The sequence below is a fragment of the Mustela nivalis genome, assembly GCF_964662115.1.
Source record: "Mustela nivalis genome assembly, chromosome: 16".
Classification (NCBI taxonomy): domain Eukaryota; kingdom Metazoa; phylum Chordata; class Mammalia; order Carnivora; family Mustelidae; genus Mustela; species Mustela nivalis.
This window is the reverse complement of record NC_139035.1, coordinates 10,189,775-10,207,536: the sequence shown is the minus strand read 5'-3', so window position 1 is coordinate 10,207,536 and position 17,762 is coordinate 10,189,775. Positions and strand designations below refer to the sequence as shown.

The window sequence follows — 17,762 nt, the reverse complement described above, 5'->3', positions numbered from 1 at the left end:
CCCATTGGGGTCGTTTGGTCTTTTGGCTCAGCATACTCCCCTGCCCCTGACTTTCAGGGTTTGGCCTTCTGAAGTGTTCTCTGCTGCAGCTACTGAGGGGACTCTCTTCCCTGAGCTGACAGGCCGCCCCTCCATGAGCACTGCAGTCACTCCTCGGTCCATTTTGGTTTTTTGCTGGGAAGGTGCGAATACGAATATAGTCCTTCTTATCTTTAGTTGTGAACCTGAGAATTCAGCTGGTTTTCTTACTTCTCCCAAGTGTTGTAGGTCACGGGGTTGTTGGTCGGGTCCTGAGAAAGACGGGTCAGAGCAAAGGCTTGGAGTTCACACTGCCTCGTTCCAATTCGGTCCCCTTCCAAGCTGTGCGTCCTGGGACAAGCCTTTGACTTCTCTGTGCTCGTCCTGTCATCTCTCAGAGCCCCCCATGAGAGTCACATGGTGCTTGAGTTCTGGAAACCTGTGTAAGGGCTAAGAAAGTGCTTTCTACACAGCGAGCACTCCCTGATGGTTCTTTTGGGGATTGCCCAGTATGGCGCCGCTTACATGCATTCCCTTTCCAGACGGCAAAAAGTCACTTCCATGGTATTAAAATGACTGGCCTGGGGCCCCCGGCACTCCAGGATCTCGTCAGCAAGATGCCGTCAGCTTTCTGCGTCAGAGGGAGCACTCTCCTTGTCCTTCAGGAAGCAGGCACATCCTGCAGAGGGGCCACGCGGGCCAGAGCTGTGTGAGAAAGGCTGGTGCTGTCCAGGCTGCCATCTAAGGAGACAGCCGTGCCCCACGCTCAGCCCAGAAAGCGCTCAGAAATGTTTTTGTTAACACACTTCCCCTAAGCAATCTCCATCTTGAGGAGCATTTTGCTGTATGTGATGTGGGCTAGTGACATTTCTGGGACTTTTCCTAGAGCCCTCAGTCCCTCATGCCCTGTCAGCCTTACCTGTCAGTCACATTAGATGTTTGACTCTGTCTGCTGAGTGATGCTACCCTCTTTTTTCTCTTTCCCCCAGTATGTCTTTGCTCAATCACAGCTGTGACCCCAACTGTTCCATTGTGTTCAACGGGCCCCACCTCTTGCTGAGAGCAGTCCGGGACATTGAGGCAGGAGAAGAGGTAAGCCACCTGCTTTTCCCAGTGCCTGGCCTCCTTTTGCATCAGACACCCTTTCCTGAAACCAGTTGTGCCTCAGGGACCGCTTGTCCAGATCCTTCCGCCAGGGAGAAGAAATAGTGCATCCACCCAGCGACGGATTTGCCCTGCAGTCCGTGTCCAGGATTACAGACGGATTGCCTTCGTAAACCACCGTTTTTCTGGATCTCTGCAAGTCCTCTCGTGTGTGTGCAAGAGAGGGGTGTGAGTGTGTGAGGGAGTGTCTTTGCTCAGTGCAGGCAACAGACCACCAGGCCCTCACATCCCAGCTCGTGCTTATCCTTCCCTGGGCAGGAGTACAGCCCAGCTTGTAAATGGGATCCCAAGGGTATCCTTACCCCCAGGGCTACTGTACCATTTTGTGGGTGACTCATATGTACCTTCATTTGCTAGAAAGCAAACAAGATTGACTCATTCACATGGTCATGGGGCCTTTGCGGACCTCGCGACTGTCTCTGTGTGATTGTTCAGCAAAAATGTGAAGGGAAGAGAGGCCAGGGAGTGTAGCCTCCAGCAGTGACTTAGCCTTGACCCTCCAGGGTTGTAACCTGCCACACTGGCCTCTTGGGAAGAAGAGCGTTCTCCGAAGCTCCAGGTCTCACAGGGCAGCTGGGGATGAAATGCCCCTGGAAGCCCCCAGGGTTTGTACACCCACCACCCCGAATGTGGGCTTATAGGTATTTACGCTTTTTAGAACCTAGTTTCCTTCTGCCTTCCAATTTGCTAAAGTGGGTATTTATTGCAAGGAAAGCAGAGTATCATAAGCTTTTATGGCATTTATGCAACACTCGGCCAATTAAACCTAAACTCGGGGGCACCATATTTTATGTAGACAGGGATTTGGCTTCGAGAAGATTCCCTCCAATCTGATTTGCAACTGAATAAGCTGTCTCCTGTACAGCCACTTACTGGATTTCCCTTTTTTAGGGCCCCTGTGCTCAGTACACTGGACTATCTGTCAATGAGATGGAGAGTGATGTTTTTTATTCTAGGGCCACATGTGACTTGAAGGCAGGTAGGAAGGGGGGCACCGTCCATTTGCAACAGCTTTAGTGCGGAGCTGAGGGCTGACTGTCCGCAGAGACAGTGTCGCTGCTGCCGATGGGACGATGATTTACTAAATTAAAAAACAAACAAGCAAACAAACAAAAACAATAACAATAACTGGAGAGGCAAACAGAAAAACTATTAGGAACAGTCAGAATTTTCAGGAACAACAAAGAGATTTTCCTATGCCTGCTTTTCTAGGCTTGGCTGCCCATTATTTTCCTTGGTTGGTTTTCATTTAGTTGGAAAAAAGTCTTGTTTCTTGGTGCTGATTTCACTTTTTTCACGTCCTTTTCCTTCCATCTCTGGAACAACAAGCAAATCCTTCCTCTTGTTCGACACAAAATAATTGTGCTCAGCATGAGGCCCTGCAGACTCAGATCCCGTTCCTGCATGATACTTACCAAAGCATCTTCTTAACAAAGGGAGGGTTCCTTCCCTAAGTCCTTCATACCATCTTGTTCGGAAGATAATTTTGTTTAATTGAGGTGTAATCGCCATACGACATTCTGTATGTTTCCGGAGTATCCCACGATGATTTGATGTTTGTCTATGTTGTGAAATGATCACTACAGTAGTTCCAGTGAGCATCCATCACCAAACATAGTTACAGAAATGTTTTCTCTTCTTTCTCAAGAGTTCTTGAGAACTCCTAAGATTTACTCCTTAGTGACTTTCAAATAGGCTTTGCAGTATTGTTGCCTGTAGTTCCCATGCTGTACGGACTTTATCATGGGAACTTGGTTCTCTTTGACCCACTTCACCCATTTGGCACCCCTGTCCCACTTCTGGCATCAACCAATCTGTTCTCTATGTCTATGAGCTTGATTTTTTTTTTTTTTTTCCAGAAAATAAAATTTTTACCACCCCATCGTGCCTGTTTTGGTGGGTGACATTTTGTCTGCACAATTGTCGCCCTTCCCCCACGTTCCTGTGTTAATGTTACACACCTTTCCGAGTCCTTTCAAACATCATCTCTCTATAAACGTCTTCCCGATTTCCCAGGTTGAAGGAAATGTCTTTTGCTTTGAGATCTCCTCTGGCTCTTCTGATGACCTCTCTGTTGGGCCATAAGCTCCATGAGGGCAGGCCGTTGTGTCTTACTTCTGTATCTTCTTCAGTACCCGGTACTTGGCCTTATCCCCAGGAGGCATCCATGGCTCCCTGTTGACTTGACTTCCATTCAAGTGAGCTTCCATAAAGACCAGGATTGCTTATCACCCAGGGAACCGTTGGCATTCCGGATGGATCAGCAGCTCGTTGTGTAGGATGCGTGCGTTGCTGAAGGCTGCTGTCCTGAGTCCCCTGATGCCTGTAGCGCCCCATCCCCACCGCCGACACTCCTCCTGCACATTTCAAACTGGGCCCTTGGGGCAGACATGGGGCGGAGGGGGAACCAGGAGAAAAAACATTTTGAGGTTGATTAAAAGGGCAGTTTCTTTTTACTGTGCAAATATTTGCTTTAGATCAACTGAGCAAGGAAGTAAATTTGGAAGCTTTTGGCAGTTTCATAGCATCAGCTTTGCATCTTGGCTTTACTGCTTGTCAGGGAGCCCCCAGTGCTAGCTTGTTCTCCCTGGGATGTGAGTCCCAGAATATAGGCTCCATGAGCGAACACTGCATAGTGCTTCTTGTAGAGAAAATCCTTACTCTGTGTCTGTTGAGTGAGTGAATAAGGCTTGCTGAAGGCAAAACAGAGGTGGAATTGAATGTTAGAGCCATTTTTAAAACTACCTCTAATCTCCAGGTGTGTCCCGTGGGCCCCAGAAAGAAAGTAACACAAGAGCTAGCCGTTGCCAGTAAGATGAGAACATTTCGGACCTCAGCCCAGGAGAGCTGGGGATTTACGAAGTTTCCAGAGTAGAAGTCACCGTGGAAATTTCCTACCCTTTGTTTCTCCACACATGAAGCCACTCCATGGACCGCTTTCAGACCCTTCCCTTCAAACCAGCACTGTCTGCTACACATTGCTACTTCAGGATTTCCACGGCAATGCTGAGTTGTTGGGTCTGTCGGTTTGGTTTGGGTTAGTTGGTTTGGTTTGGTTTTGCTTTGGGATTTTTGTCTCCTCATCTAGTACCTGCTACAGACAGGTCTATAGTAAGGTTTGAGGGATGGCCCTCATGCTGGATTGCTAACGGCTGCCTCTCCAGGGTTTGGGTAAACCATGAAATGCGTATTATCTGCTGACAGTGTTCTAAAATGTGGATCAGGGAAGAAAGCTGGACAGTCTGGGCCACCCTCCTGGGAATTCTTGGTGAGAAGAGGCTGTAGCTCTTACAGATGCTACCTCTGGAGCCATATCAACTTCGAGAAATGTGATTTGCACAAACTGAGCATATCAGCATCTGTCCTATCAGTTTTAATTTAAATTGTTGTGAGATTAAGACAGTCTGTTTCTTCCCTCAGACCTCTTTAGTTATGTGCTAACTCATTTGACTACTTAATTGGGTGTCGTGTCCTGGGGTGGGCATTGGGAATACAAAGATGAGTAAGACCTAGCCTTGCCTTCAGGAGCTTAAGGTATAAACAAGAAAACTGGCACAGAACAGAAAGTAGTAACAATAGGAAACGTATAGTAGGATAAAGTACACGGGGCTTTATAGACATTTGGATCGGGGCACCCAAGTAGTGGAAGGGCCCCGGGTAGGGAGGGGTAAGAAAGGCTTCCAGAGAAGTGACTTGGACTCTCAAAGGATCCATAGAGTTCCAGTTGGCTGAGACAGGAAGGCGTTCTAGACAAAGACACAGAGGCAAGGGACAGAATAGTGATTTCAAGGAGCAGGAAGTGTTCTAATCAATAGACTGGAGACTTTGAATGTGACCAGCTGAGGAAGGAATATGCAGGGGCCGGACGTGATTGTAGGACCCCACGGGGGCTTTATCAAGGAACTCCTGCCATGTCTGGTCTATGGGAGGCACTCAGTAGATGTTCGTGAAGGAGTTGGGGACAGGCGATGGGGTGCCACTGAAGCAGCAGTCTGTGTTCAGATTTTCCGTGTATAAGCAAGTTTGGATCAGTGAGGGTCAGGCTGATGCAGTAATCCAAGCAAGAGGTGACAGTGGCACCCCGAAGTCAGGAGGAATTCGGGTGGCAGCTCACGATGGGGGATCTGAAGAAGCAGCTAAAATTAGCCTGATTTGCTAATGAGGGAGCACAAGGGTGTGACAACGAGAGGAGAAAGCCTAGCAGGCAGGTGTGATTTGAAAGATAAGTGAGACCTGCTGTCTTGTTTTCCGTTCAGAGCCAGTACCCGCAGCAAAATTCGTAATTGTCACCGTGTGATTCCAGAAATGAAAACGAAGTCTAATTTTAATTTGGTCTTCTTATCCACTCTTTTGTACTTAATGAAAAGATGGACTTCATGGAAAAGGGATTCCTTTGCCTTGAAATTTTCAAGTAAGCAGCATATCCATATCCAGCAGATATCTTTCATCATCTCACTCTAATGTTGCAAGTGATTTACTGCATTTCCCATAAAAGCTGCTCTAAAATGGCAAAGCAATGGTCAGTGGCATTAATATTTTAATGCGATTTTGTTCTATGCCATTAAAGCATCCACTGATCAATGGCAAGTTTCACATTTACGTTCCTGCTAAATGAGCCCTACGCGTAGTGAGCAGATTCTTAAGTAAAAGTGGTGAAGCAGCGAGTCTTCAAGAAAGGTTTTTTATCTTTGGCTGATAAAATGATTTCAGTGTCATTGCCCATTAGTAACCTATGGTGCTTCCCCCCCCCCCGAAAATATGCATAAAAATGTTTTGCCATTGAGACCCTTAGTTTTGACACAGAGTCTTTTGTGAACTTGGAGGAACATGGAGGAGGCACAAAGGTGGGGGGGTGGGGCAGTCTTCGCGGGACGTGGCATGTTTGAGTCAAGCTTGCGGGCTGAGAGCACTCAGAAGAAGCCGATGGTGCTGGGCAAGCATAGGCTGGCAGGGGCAGGGGCAGGGGTGCTCAGGACCCACACTGTTTCCGAGGCTTTGCAGGGTATATGACCGTGAAGACCGGCAAGTGACCGGAGAGACATCCAGGCTAGAAAGGCAGACAGAAGCCTTTGTGTGCCTTACCCCCCAGGCGGCAAGAAGTCCTCAAAAATCGTCACGTGGGGGCGCCTGGGTGGCTCGGCGAGTTAAGCCACTGCCTTCGGCTCAGGTCATGATCTCAGGGTCCTGGGATCGAGCTCCATGTCAGGCTCTCTGCTCAGCAGAGATTCCAGAAAAGAAATTCCCCATCTGTCTCTGCCTACTTACGATCTCTTTCTGTCAAATAAATAAATAAAATAAATAATTTTTTTTTAAATCAAATAAATAAATAAATAAATACTCTTCCCATAGGGAAATGAGGTGATGAGATGTGAGTTTTAGGAAGATCTCTCAGAGGAGTTTCTAAGATGAGAGCCCGACCACAGGCGGCGGGCAGGCGCGTTAGGAAGCCGCAGCCCCGTGCAGGTAGTGCTCACGGGCAGAAACGGGGTAGGGACGCACTCCGTCAGGGTCTGTGTAGTGGGGTTAAATGAGATAACTAGTGTCATATTGGCTGTTCACTGGCTGGCATGATCACTCATGAGTTTTGGCCCGTGTAATTCAGTCTTGGGTTAGCCAGACTTCCTTCTCTGGCCCTGGATTTGTTGGCCTCACACAGGGCACGTCGTACTGACGCAGTAACTACTGCCAGTTGATCTGATCTGATGGCGGGGGCTGATGACTGCCGTCGGGCTGGATTAAGGAGAGTCCCAGAGCCAACCCAAGAGGGAGCACGGAGTTCCGTTCGTTTTACCGTCAACTCATTTAAGGAATCGAGGGCCCTCAGAGGCTGCTGAGACAAGGCGAATGCCTCTGTTGCCCCAGACAGAAACACAAGGCCGTTTCAGAATTGGTTATTTGGAATTTGGTACATAGTGTTGTCTATAAACAAGAGGAACTTGCCTGCTGGGATGGCCCCCAGGCAGCTCTGGCTTCAGATCACAAAGCAAAAAAAGGGACTCCATTCCGAAGGAGTCCCGTTGTCATCGAACACTGTGTCGCACAGGCTTATGCGTTTTAGGGTCAGTGTTGGTGCAGCCCCTCAAGAAGCGAGTCTCCGTTCAGCCCCTGGAAGGATGAGAAGCAGCTGTGTTGCAGAAAGACTATCCGGCTTGATGTGGATGTGCAAATCCACCCACATTGTCGCATGTTGTCGCGTGCTGCCTTGCTCCGTGAGTGCCTGGCACGTCCTAGGTGTTCAGTGACACCAGCGTCTATACTTCCGGAGGCTAGATACTCTTGTTTCTGTGTTTCAGAGTGGCGTGTTATAGTCACCTAACGTGGGAAGGGTCTAGAGAGAGCCAGCCAGCCAGACCCAGCTGTGGCTCCTGTCACCCTGGGGACAGCCATGGTGGGTGAGACCGCTCTGGCTGGCTGACCAGGCCTCCTTTCCACTGTGGCCCTCCCGAAGCTATGTTTTCTGTCAAAGACCGTGGCCTTCTGTGCTCTACCATGCTTTCCAGGATGTAAGATGTGCTTTGTAGACACAAAGTGCTTTCTTTTAAGTCTTTTAAGTCTTAAAACTTTACATCTAAGAAAAAGCACCTGGGAATTTTTCGCTCTATGGAGCTTTGGTCACCTTCTGCAGTGGATGGTCCTGCTGCTGTCCTCTCCTGTGGCACCCCCACTTCCACCCGCCACACACACCGCCAAGATTACTTTCTACACATAAAAATGAATACAGAAGTATTGTACATAGTATGTGACAAGTGGACACCTGTTGCCGAGAAAAAGAGAAAAGTATGAGGGGACAAGGGGCCCGAGATGGGGAGCGTCGGGTGGTCAGACTCCAGGGAGGAAGCAAGATTGACTGAAACCCAGCACAAGTGAGGGGGCCCCATTGTGGGTTCTGGGAGCACCACAGGGGACACAGCCAGTGTGGTGGATGGGCGTGGGGGTGTGGGTGCATGGGGACAGGAGAACCAAGGGCTGGTGGGGAGTTGGTGCTTATTAGGGAACTGGGCTGGTGGTGATTGTTGTTGAGATTATCGTTATAATTATTCTTAGCCTTCATCCATTGCAGACTAATATTTTTTAAAATTTCATGAAATTAAATTATTGGAAAAATGAAAATTTAAAAACATAGGAGCCTTAAAAGCCCAGTGTTTTATTATTAGAGTCATATAAAGTATCTTACCAGACTCCTGTAGAAGCTTCTAAACATTCCTTTGCGTTTGTTTTCTGACATTACTGTGGACTGGTGACACAGCCCCTGGAACCACATGCTGAGTTGCGCTATGGGGACCCCTTGTCAGGATGTGGCCCGTAAGCAAAAGCAGGGTCCTTTGGAGCATTTTGAACACAGCGAAGAGCTGATCTGTCTTAACAATCTGTCTTAGGTTTAAAGAAAATCATGGAGAATCACCGCCTAGAGGGTGTCGTGCGGGAGGGACAGGGGAGGCAGGGAGACAGGCTGTGAGACTTGCTTGTTTTATGGGCAAGAGAGGAAGGCATCTCAGACCAGGACAGTCACATTGGGAGAGGTAGAAAGTGGTAGATTCTGGCTATATTTTTAACGTGAGTGCACAGAATTTCCCGGTGGATTGGGCAAGAATTGGAAAGGGAGAATGAAGTCAAGGATGACTTTGAACTTTCTGCTTGAAGGACACGAAAGCTGCATTGCTCTCAGCTTGGACTGGGACAGGTCCAGCAAGAACGGAACAGGCCAAGGGATCAGGGGGGCCATTTTGTGTATGTTGAATTAGCCTGGTTGAGTGTGGAATGTGTGAACATCACAATGTTACCCAAAGACCCATGTCTCCAAGTGAAGCTTGACAGCGACAGGGAAACCTGACCTTTCACCATTCAAGAAAACATAACCACTGTTGAAGGCCCAAGGAGGTCAACTTAGGGGTTTCCATCTAGGATCCCATTCTGACATTAGTTCTTCTTCTTCTTCTTTTTTTTTTTTTTTTTTAAATCTATGTAGTCACAAGTAAAACGGTCTCCTAACTTCAAAGCCACCAAATTTGGTTGACTTCAGATTCCATGAGGCTGCAGGACTGATTAGGATTTAAGAACAGCTGGGTACGTCACCTGCCTCCCCTTTGGTGGCCGGAATTGATCTGGCTTCTCTGATCACAAATGGTTATAGCGTTTACTACCCGACACACACCAGCTCTCAATAGTCTCTTATTTGGTGGCTCAGAGACGAGGTGTCCAAGTGTATAGTGATCAGGAGTCTGGGTCTTTAAATAAGTGTATAATATACAGGTGCTCACCACACAACAATACCCGAAGGGAATGCATTAAAATTTTACATGTGATTATTTGCGTAGATTGTAAGTAGTCTCTTTACTTTTTGTGCTTTTTGGTGTGTTCAAAATGTGTTCTGCTTAAATAATCAGCAGTGATGTAAGCACGTGTTAGAGATGCTGAGCATCGCAGCCACGTGACCCTGTCCTCTGTGCAACCACCCCCCAGCTCACCATCTGCTACCTGGACATGCTGATGACCAGTGAGGAGCGCCGCAAGCAGCTGAGGGACCAATACTGTTTCGAATGTGACTGTTTCCGATGCCAAACCCAAGACAAGGTACGTGGCAGGGTGTGGGGGGGGTCAGCTTGGAGCATCTCAGAGGCAGGATCCCGGTGACCTCTCAGAGAATTCTGCTTTTCTTTTATTAATCCTCAAGGAAATGACTCTCAGGGCAGAGTGGGAAACGGAGGTGGATAAAAACAATGCGTGGTGGGACATGTGTTTTATCTCCTTGAACTTCTAGCACCCACGAAGCGGCGAGAGGTTTAATGTCATGTAGGGATCTATGGAACTTGATTCTGGAGGGAATCTAGGCGTTAAACATATAACGAAAAAGACCCTGAAGGCTGGCGCGCTGTTAGAGCATACAGCGGGGTGCTGGGGTACGTTATGGCTGTTGAAGCTGCTGCTCAATTCGTGAGTTGTTCTAGTTTGTTATTTCCTTAAAATTTGGTCTATAAGCCTTTTTGCTATAATGCTCATAGCAGAGAGAGATCACTTATCTCTAGCAACTTTTACTCTCTGAGAAAGAAAAGCCAAAATAAAAGCTATAAAGACAATGAATGAACTTAGGTTAAAAAAAAAAAAAAAGAACTTTTCTCCTTTTATTCATGTGCTTTCCTCACATCAAATCTATTGACTTTTAGTTTGCACACAATTGAGTTATCTGAATAAATCTTACTTTTGTAGAGTGTTTTGTGTTTGTGGGAAGTCTTTTATAATCACTGTCATTTAACTCAAGAATTGTGAATTAGGAAATGCAACTCAGAGACGTTCAGAGGTGTGCCTGTGGGAGAGGGTGAAGAAATCGCGGCAAAACCAAGTCTCAAACTTAGATCTTGAGACGGAATCTAGTCCTCCTCCCTCTCAACCGTACAATCCCCTGCGGTCTCTGGGGTCAACATCAATGGAGAGAGGCTGCGGTTCTCACTGCGGGAGCTCAGGGACCTTGTGCTCATTCTACCGAGGCCGGAATCAGTGAACACAGTTAGTTTTTAGTGAAAAAGAAATAAATGCACGAAACGGGAAAAGTCGGACCCGCTGCTAATTCCGGCCCAAGAATTAGCCCTTTGTGCTAGCCCTTTGTGACAGCCACTTGTGCCGGGATTGTAGGGGATCCGCTGGGATTTCTCCCCAGACCATAATTGAGCATCTCTTTTCATGTGCCCGTTGGCCATCGGTATCTCTTCACCCCTGTCAGCACGGCTAGACTCAGAAAGATAAATAACAGGTGTTGGTGAGGTTGTGGAGAAAAGGGGAGGCTTGTGTGGGACGTGTTGGTGGGAACGCACACTGGTGCAGCCACCGTGGGAGACATTACGGATATCCCTCAAAAAATTAAAACTAGAACAACCGTATAATCCAGAAGTTCCGCTTCTGGGTATTTAACTAAAGGAAATGAAAACACTAATTTGAACAGATAGCCGCATCCTCAGGTTCATCGCAGCGTTGTCTACAATAAACAAGACATGGAAACAATTTTCAGTGTCCAACCATAGATGAATGTTCAGGAAAACGTGGTGTATATACACTGGATGACTGTTCGGCCCTTGAAGACAATGGCATCGGGCCATTTGCAAGAACATGGATGGACCTTGGGGGCATTATGGTAACTGAAATAAGTCGGACAGAGAAAGACAAACACGGTGTCTAACACCTGCAATTAAACTGGACGCCCTTAAAGCCCCTCCCAGCTCTGTTACCCACATTTCTCTAAATGTTTCCTAGGAGAAGCGAGTGGGGTATATACCCTGAGATGAGACTACAGATGTGATTTCAATCAGCTCGTCAGTTTTGTTTTCAAGTTTCTATTTACCCGAGAATTTTATTCTGTTTAGTGATGTAAATGTTCCTCCTGAAATCTCCGTATCACCGATTTGCTTTGACAAAGTAAGACCGGTATGAAGCCAGCTTAAGTGCATCCCCCAAAGATTACAAATTCAAAACTACTGAAGTCAAAATTGAATTCACTTTGGTTTCAAGGTTTAAAGTTTTCAACATTATTTTTCTGCTTTTTTTTGGACCCTGAGAAATTCATCTCAGCAGGGTTTCGGGTCAAGTGGTATGTATCAGGGTGCCGTCTGCATGTTGCTGGGCCCATGTGCTGTCCGGCTTCAGGAAGGCAGGAGGCCTTTCAGAGCGGCTATAATTGGCACGTGTGGAGCTACGTGTCATTTCTAGTCATCAGCAGCTTAATTGCTGGAAGGAATAGAACTTACCTTCTAAGGGAGGTTTCAGAACCATTTGACTTGTCCTGTGGTTTGCACAAGTCAGAATCCTAGGTCACAGAAGCAGAGTAGCAGACCCACAGGCACTGATGGTTTCTGTACGTTTGTGGCTGGTATGCAACGTGCTTCCTTGGATGTCACCTGCTTTATGGCAAAAAAAAAAGCTGTGTTTCCTGCCCATGTCACTTTTCCTTTCCTAAAGCCTGTTACATCTGATCCTTCTTCTGAAACATGGTGTCTGTCCATTTACTAGTAACGCTGCTGCCTCACCTCACTCCTGGATTATTGAAATAGCCCCTGGCCCTCCATGTCCCCTCGGTCATTCGTCCTGCACCCTGTCCTACAGTAAGTTTTCTGAACCACCGCAGTTTCCATGTCACTGCTTTCCCCGGAATTTTGGAAAACATTTGTCATTGGCTTTAATCTTCAGGATAAAACTTCAGACTCAGTTTGGCATTCAAGGCCATGACCCCAAAGGCCAACCTACTATGTTTCCCTTCCTTTCTCTTCCTTCCCCAATGAGTTCTGTCTCATCACACCCTCCCACCACTCAGAAGCCTCTGATGGGCTTCCAGGCACACATCCATACACATCTCTCTGCATATCAGTGTAAATATGTAAATGTAGGCAGATGAGTGTGTATGCTAAAATGGCTGTAAATCTTACGTTAATTTGTGAAATAAGAGTGACAGGAAATGAGACAAAAGCAAGTCAGTGCCCCAAAGGCATTCTGTTGGATCCTCTAAAGTGACCAGAAACCAATCACAAATTACTCTAAATGTCCCAGCAGCCAAAGCTAAAGGACTAATTTCAGAATTTACAGTAGCCATGAGGCTGGACACACAAGGTTCCTGGGCCAAAGCCCAGCTTTTCCCAGTACTGAGGCCAGAGCCACTCCAGAGGGTCCCACACAATTCCCTGGTAATGTCCTTAGCAGACTTCCACAATTATTTAAATAGCTGATTTTTTATTATATTCTTCAATGTGGCTGATAGACACAATTTCAAATTATAATTTAATGAAAGAAGTAACACAAAGGGTTAAAATTGATCTACTCTTGTTTCCTATCTCCCAGATGGTTTGCTCCCTTCTGAGAATAAAATTTACACGATACAGAGGGAAGCAAGGACGGCATATCCTTCAGATGATCCTTCGTTAATGGTATTTCTTGCTGTCTTTCCAGTTCTGTATTTTAGTTTTTATGTAAGTGATACGTGCATACAATTTGAAAACTCAAAGTGCTAGAAGCCAGTTCAAAACACTTTCCCGGGGCTCCTGGGTGGCTCAGTGGGTTGAGCCTTTGCCTTCAGCTCAGGTCATGATCCCAGGGTCCTGGGATCAAGCCCCACGTTAGGGCTCTCTGCTCGGCGGGGAGGCTGCTTCCTCCTCTCTCTCTGCCTGCCTCTCTGCCTACTTGTGATCTCTCTCCCTCTGTCAAATAAATACATAAAATCTTAAAAAAAACAAAACAAAACCACTTTCCCTCTCCTGCTCCCAAGATGACTCCCTTTCGGCTTCTGGCATTTATTTCATGTTTCTAGAGCTAAAGCTCCCTTCAATCACATGCTAGGGATGTCGTTTGCTACTGGGTTGCTTTGAGGACTATTTTTCATTCTTAGGATCTCAAGTTTGGTTTTTCCCCGTATCTCCCAGTTCGTGTTTTATTTCTCCCTATCCCTGCTTCACACCTTCGTACTCTCTCCTCCCGAATCCTCCTGTGTTGGTTACCTTGTTGACCATCTCCGTACTCCCCCAAGAGTCTTGGCCAGTCAGAGCCACAGCTTATCCACTGGAGTGAACTCATGTTCTGATCTTTGATTTTTTTTTTAATTTTTTTAAAAAAATTAACATATAATGTATTATTTCATTGATCTTTGATTTTTGTTGGTTATCTTTCTTAGCATCGCATTTCACGAAGTGGTTTGGAATTTGATGACAAAGCTCGTTTTGTGTGGGAAGTATTTTGGTTTTGCTCCTTTCTCTGCTTCTCTGCTGGCCATGCACCGGCCTCTCCCAGCCCCCTCAGAGTCATGGCATTTGGAACCAGTGGGCCGCAGTGGTGTCGGGGCTCTGCGGACACGGTTACTTAGGCGATGGGCATCTTGGTGCTCTGTACCAAGACACACTTCTGTACCAAGACACACTTCTGACCTTTCCAGGCCCAGAGCTTCTGTATCTACTTAGCCTAAGGGAAAAGGTCATCAGCCCTGTGTCTTCTGCCTCTTTCTATTAACAGATATCTCATCCGCTGGCTTAAAGCCTCTCGCCTTTCTCGCGGGAAGCCTTTCTAGTCCATTCTAACCCCGGGAACGGAGGGCGCTCCTGCTGCTGCTGCCTCCAGAGCGGAGGAGGCCCCAGCATCAGCTTGGCGTCTTGCTTTGCTTTTCTGTTTGATTCTTGGTCCAGGGAGATGTTTTTTCTTGTTTTTGAATTAGTAAAGCTATTTCTGGCTTCTCTTTTTCTCTTTTACTCACCGTCGCTGTGGGGTTTAGGGTAGAGGGGAGCACTTCAAAGTCTTAGAGCATCTTGATGGGATGTCTGCGATTTGCTTTTCAAGCCTGTAAGTGTGAATTCAAAGCTTTAGAGGCAGAGAAGAGGTGAGGATAAACCATCTCACTCTGCTGGGGGCTTCCAAGTACGTGTGCGCCTTTCACCCAGGACCAGCCTGTCTGAGATCCCCAGAAGGATCCAGATCCTGTACCACAGGGCCTTCTGTGGAGAGAGACTTGAGCAGAGTCATTCTGGAAATGTATCCCTTCTGGAAGCAGTTGAATAAATGGCTCTGTTGGGGGTGGGGGCAGGAAGCCGGGGCGAAGCCCTAGTAAGCTTCTCATTCCTGATGTTTCAATGCTAACTCCATTTCCTTTTTAATCTCTTCCATAGGAATGAAGCTGTTAGTTATTGTCCTTGGTAATTATTTCAGCCCGTGTTTGCAGATCCTCGTGTGTAGCATGGAGTTTCCTCTCTTTGGTCCCTTCTGAGGATCCCTGATATTGTGCATTATGGAGGCCGGAAGTGGCCCAGCACCCTACATGGGGAGCGCCTTCCAGGGGTGCTGTGCTCAGGTCCTGCAGACGCTGAGCCTCGACGGGGCTATTCCGTTAGACTCTGGTAAGCGGGCAGCAGATTCAGGAGTGAGCCACGGAAGAAACGGAGATTCTCTGAAGCAGTAATCAAGGCAGTGTTAGAATTAAAGCTGTAGTCAAAGGAAAGGAGAGTTTCTCTGCCCAAGAAGAAGTTGATGGTAACTTGAGTCTATTTAAAATACAAGCAATTACTTAAAGGTCATTTAGTAAACCGAGATTTTTTTCTGCTGCCTTCTTCCATTTTGCTAAATTAATTGTAAGCAGAAATGCCTTGTGGCGGGCTGATGAGCTCAACCAGCTCTGAGTTGTTTCATATTATAGGTTTTAACAGCCTAAGTGGAGCGTGGGCCCTGTGTCTGATGTTTTCATCGTAACCGGATTACCTTATCTTCAGGAAGATTTGGCAGGGATTGAAGAATGGTGTGTGTGTGTGTGTGAGAGAGAGAGAGACAGACAGACAGACAAAGACAGATTTCACGGGGTCCAAGCCCACTCTGAGCATGTGTTTTCTCTGCCTTGCTTCTCCCGACAACAGAAGAAAGGCTGTCCCTGGGGTGAGCTCAGGGCTGGCTTGCACTGAACGCTCAAGGGAGGAAAGGAGTTGGTTGACTTCCTGACCACACGATGCCATCTGCGGTGTTGCCATGGAATGGGAGAGGCTTCTGGGCTAGGTGAGATGGTCCTGGTCTGCGGCCTACAAAGTTGGCCCGGGAGATCAACAATGCAGCTATTGTGTCTCCTTGGAACATGCTGCCGGCTCGTCACAGCCCCGCCTTCTCCCCAGACAGCAGGCAGCTGTGCTCCCGGGCTGTTTCGGGGTGCTCTGGTGCGTTCAGAATTCCACCCCAGGGCAAGAAGAGGGTGGCTCCGCGGTTTGTGGTGACAGGAATTCTCTCTTGCAGCCATTCCAGTTCTTGCACAAAAACGCTTTTCTTTCAGCTTGTGGTCTGCAAGAGGCTCTGGCTCAGGGAGCTGAGGCGGGGGCTGGTGACAGCGGCCGGGACACAGACGTCTGGGTTCCCGTGTCCCAGGCACCATATGTAGCCCACCACGGGGCGCGCAGCATCCAGGAAGTGCTGGAGAAGGAGTGACCTTTCTCAGGGAATGTTCTATGTTAGGATGCCTGCTAGAGCTCTGGGGGCATGTCCCTCATGCTCGGTCCTGGGCTGAGTGATTCGTACACCTCGTCTCATCCAGTCGCCATGACTCGAGGAGGGCGGCACCCTTCTTCCTGTCTCACAGATGCAGTAACTGGGGCTCTTAGCTGCGCAGGCCATATCTTTACCCTCTCCACTATGCTGTCGCTCTCCTTTTAGGAAGAGCAAATAGACTCTTCCTGTTTTTTAAAGATTTAAGTATCCCGCCCGGGACCGGGGTGGCTCAGTCGGTTGGGCATCTGCCGTCTGCTCAGGTCATGATCTCAGGGTCCACACTGGGTTCACGCTCTCTCTCACTATCTCTCTTCCTCTCAAATAAATAAATAAAATCTTTTAAAAAATAAAATAAAATTCAAGTCTCATTTTCATTCAGTAACATTCACTCTTTTCAAAACGCATGCCGTCCGCAACCACCACCACTACTCCAAGAAAAGTCGCGTTCCCCCCACCAGATTCCTTCCTCCCACCTCGTGGTCTGCCTCCTCCCCGACATCCAGTTCCCTCACTTCCAACCCCTGCTGACTTATGACACGCTTTCTGTCGCTGCAGCTTTACTTTGTTCAGAACATCCTATGAGTGGATCCGGACAGTCATTCATTTGATTCTGGGTTCCTTCACGTAACATTACGCACTCAATATGCACCGCGTTGTTTTACACACACACACAACTCTCTAATCTCAGTACCTGGCTCCCTCTTATTGCCATATAGTGTTCTATTATGTGGCTGTTCCACAGTTTATCCATTCACCAGCTGAAGGACATTCGGTTTTCTCAGTGGTTGGTGGTTGTCAGTACAGCCACTGTAAACCTTCACATACAGGTTGTTGTGAGAACATAACTATTCATTTCATCTGTGTAAATACCTAGGAGTGGGATGGTTGGGCTACATAGTGAATATATGCTTAACTTTACAAGAAACTGCCAGACTGTTCTCAGACTGTACCATTTTGAACTCCCACAGGCAATGAGTGAGAATTTCAATTATTCCACATGCTTGCCACTTGATTTTGTCAGTTTTTCTTTTGTTTGTAATCATTATTGTAATCCAGTAGATGCATAGTGATGTCAAGAAAAAAATGCCATTGGTATTTTGATAGGGACTGCATTAAATCTGTAGATTGCTTTGGATAGTATAGACGTTTTGACCGTATTCTTGTTCTGCCAACCTATGAGCATGGAATGGCTTTTTCATTTGTGTGTGTCATCTTCAATTTCTTTCATCAGTGTCCTATAGTTTTCAGAACAGAGGTGTTTGAACTCTTTGGTTAAGTTTATTCCTAAGTGTTTTATTATTTTTGGTGCAATTATAAATGGGATTCTTTCCTTATTTCTCTTTCTGCGACCGCATTATTAGTGCACAGAAATGCAACAGATCTCTGTATATTGATTTTGTATCCTCCAACCTTACTGGACTCTTTTACCAGTTCTAGTAGTTTTTGGTGCAGTCTTTAGGGTCTTCTACATATAGTATCATGTCATCTGCAAATAGTGAAAGTTTTACCACTTCTTTATCAATATTTATGCCTTTTATTTCTTTTTCTTATCTGATTGCTGTGGCTAGGACCTCCTGCATACAAATGGCAAAAGTGGACAT

At 47.0% G+C, this 17,762-nt stretch overlaps 1 protein-coding gene across 5 annotated transcripts in view; it reads left to right on the top strand.

Annotated features, from left to right (window-relative positions):
- Window positions 1-17,762, top strand: part of SMYD3 (SET and MYND domain containing 3) — a 781,274-nt gene that overhangs the window by 561,800 nt on the left and 201,712 nt on the right. For all 5 annotated transcript variants that reach the window (XM_082702359.1, XM_082702357.1, XM_082702360.1 and 2 more), the window contains 2 exons: window positions 1,008-1,110; window positions 9,643-9,753. In XM_082702359.1, the coding sequence (XP_082558485.1) occupies window positions 1,008-1,110; window positions 9,643-9,753 (214 nt within the window). The remainder of the gene's footprint in view (window positions 1-1,007; window positions 1,111-9,642; window positions 9,754-17,762) is intronic.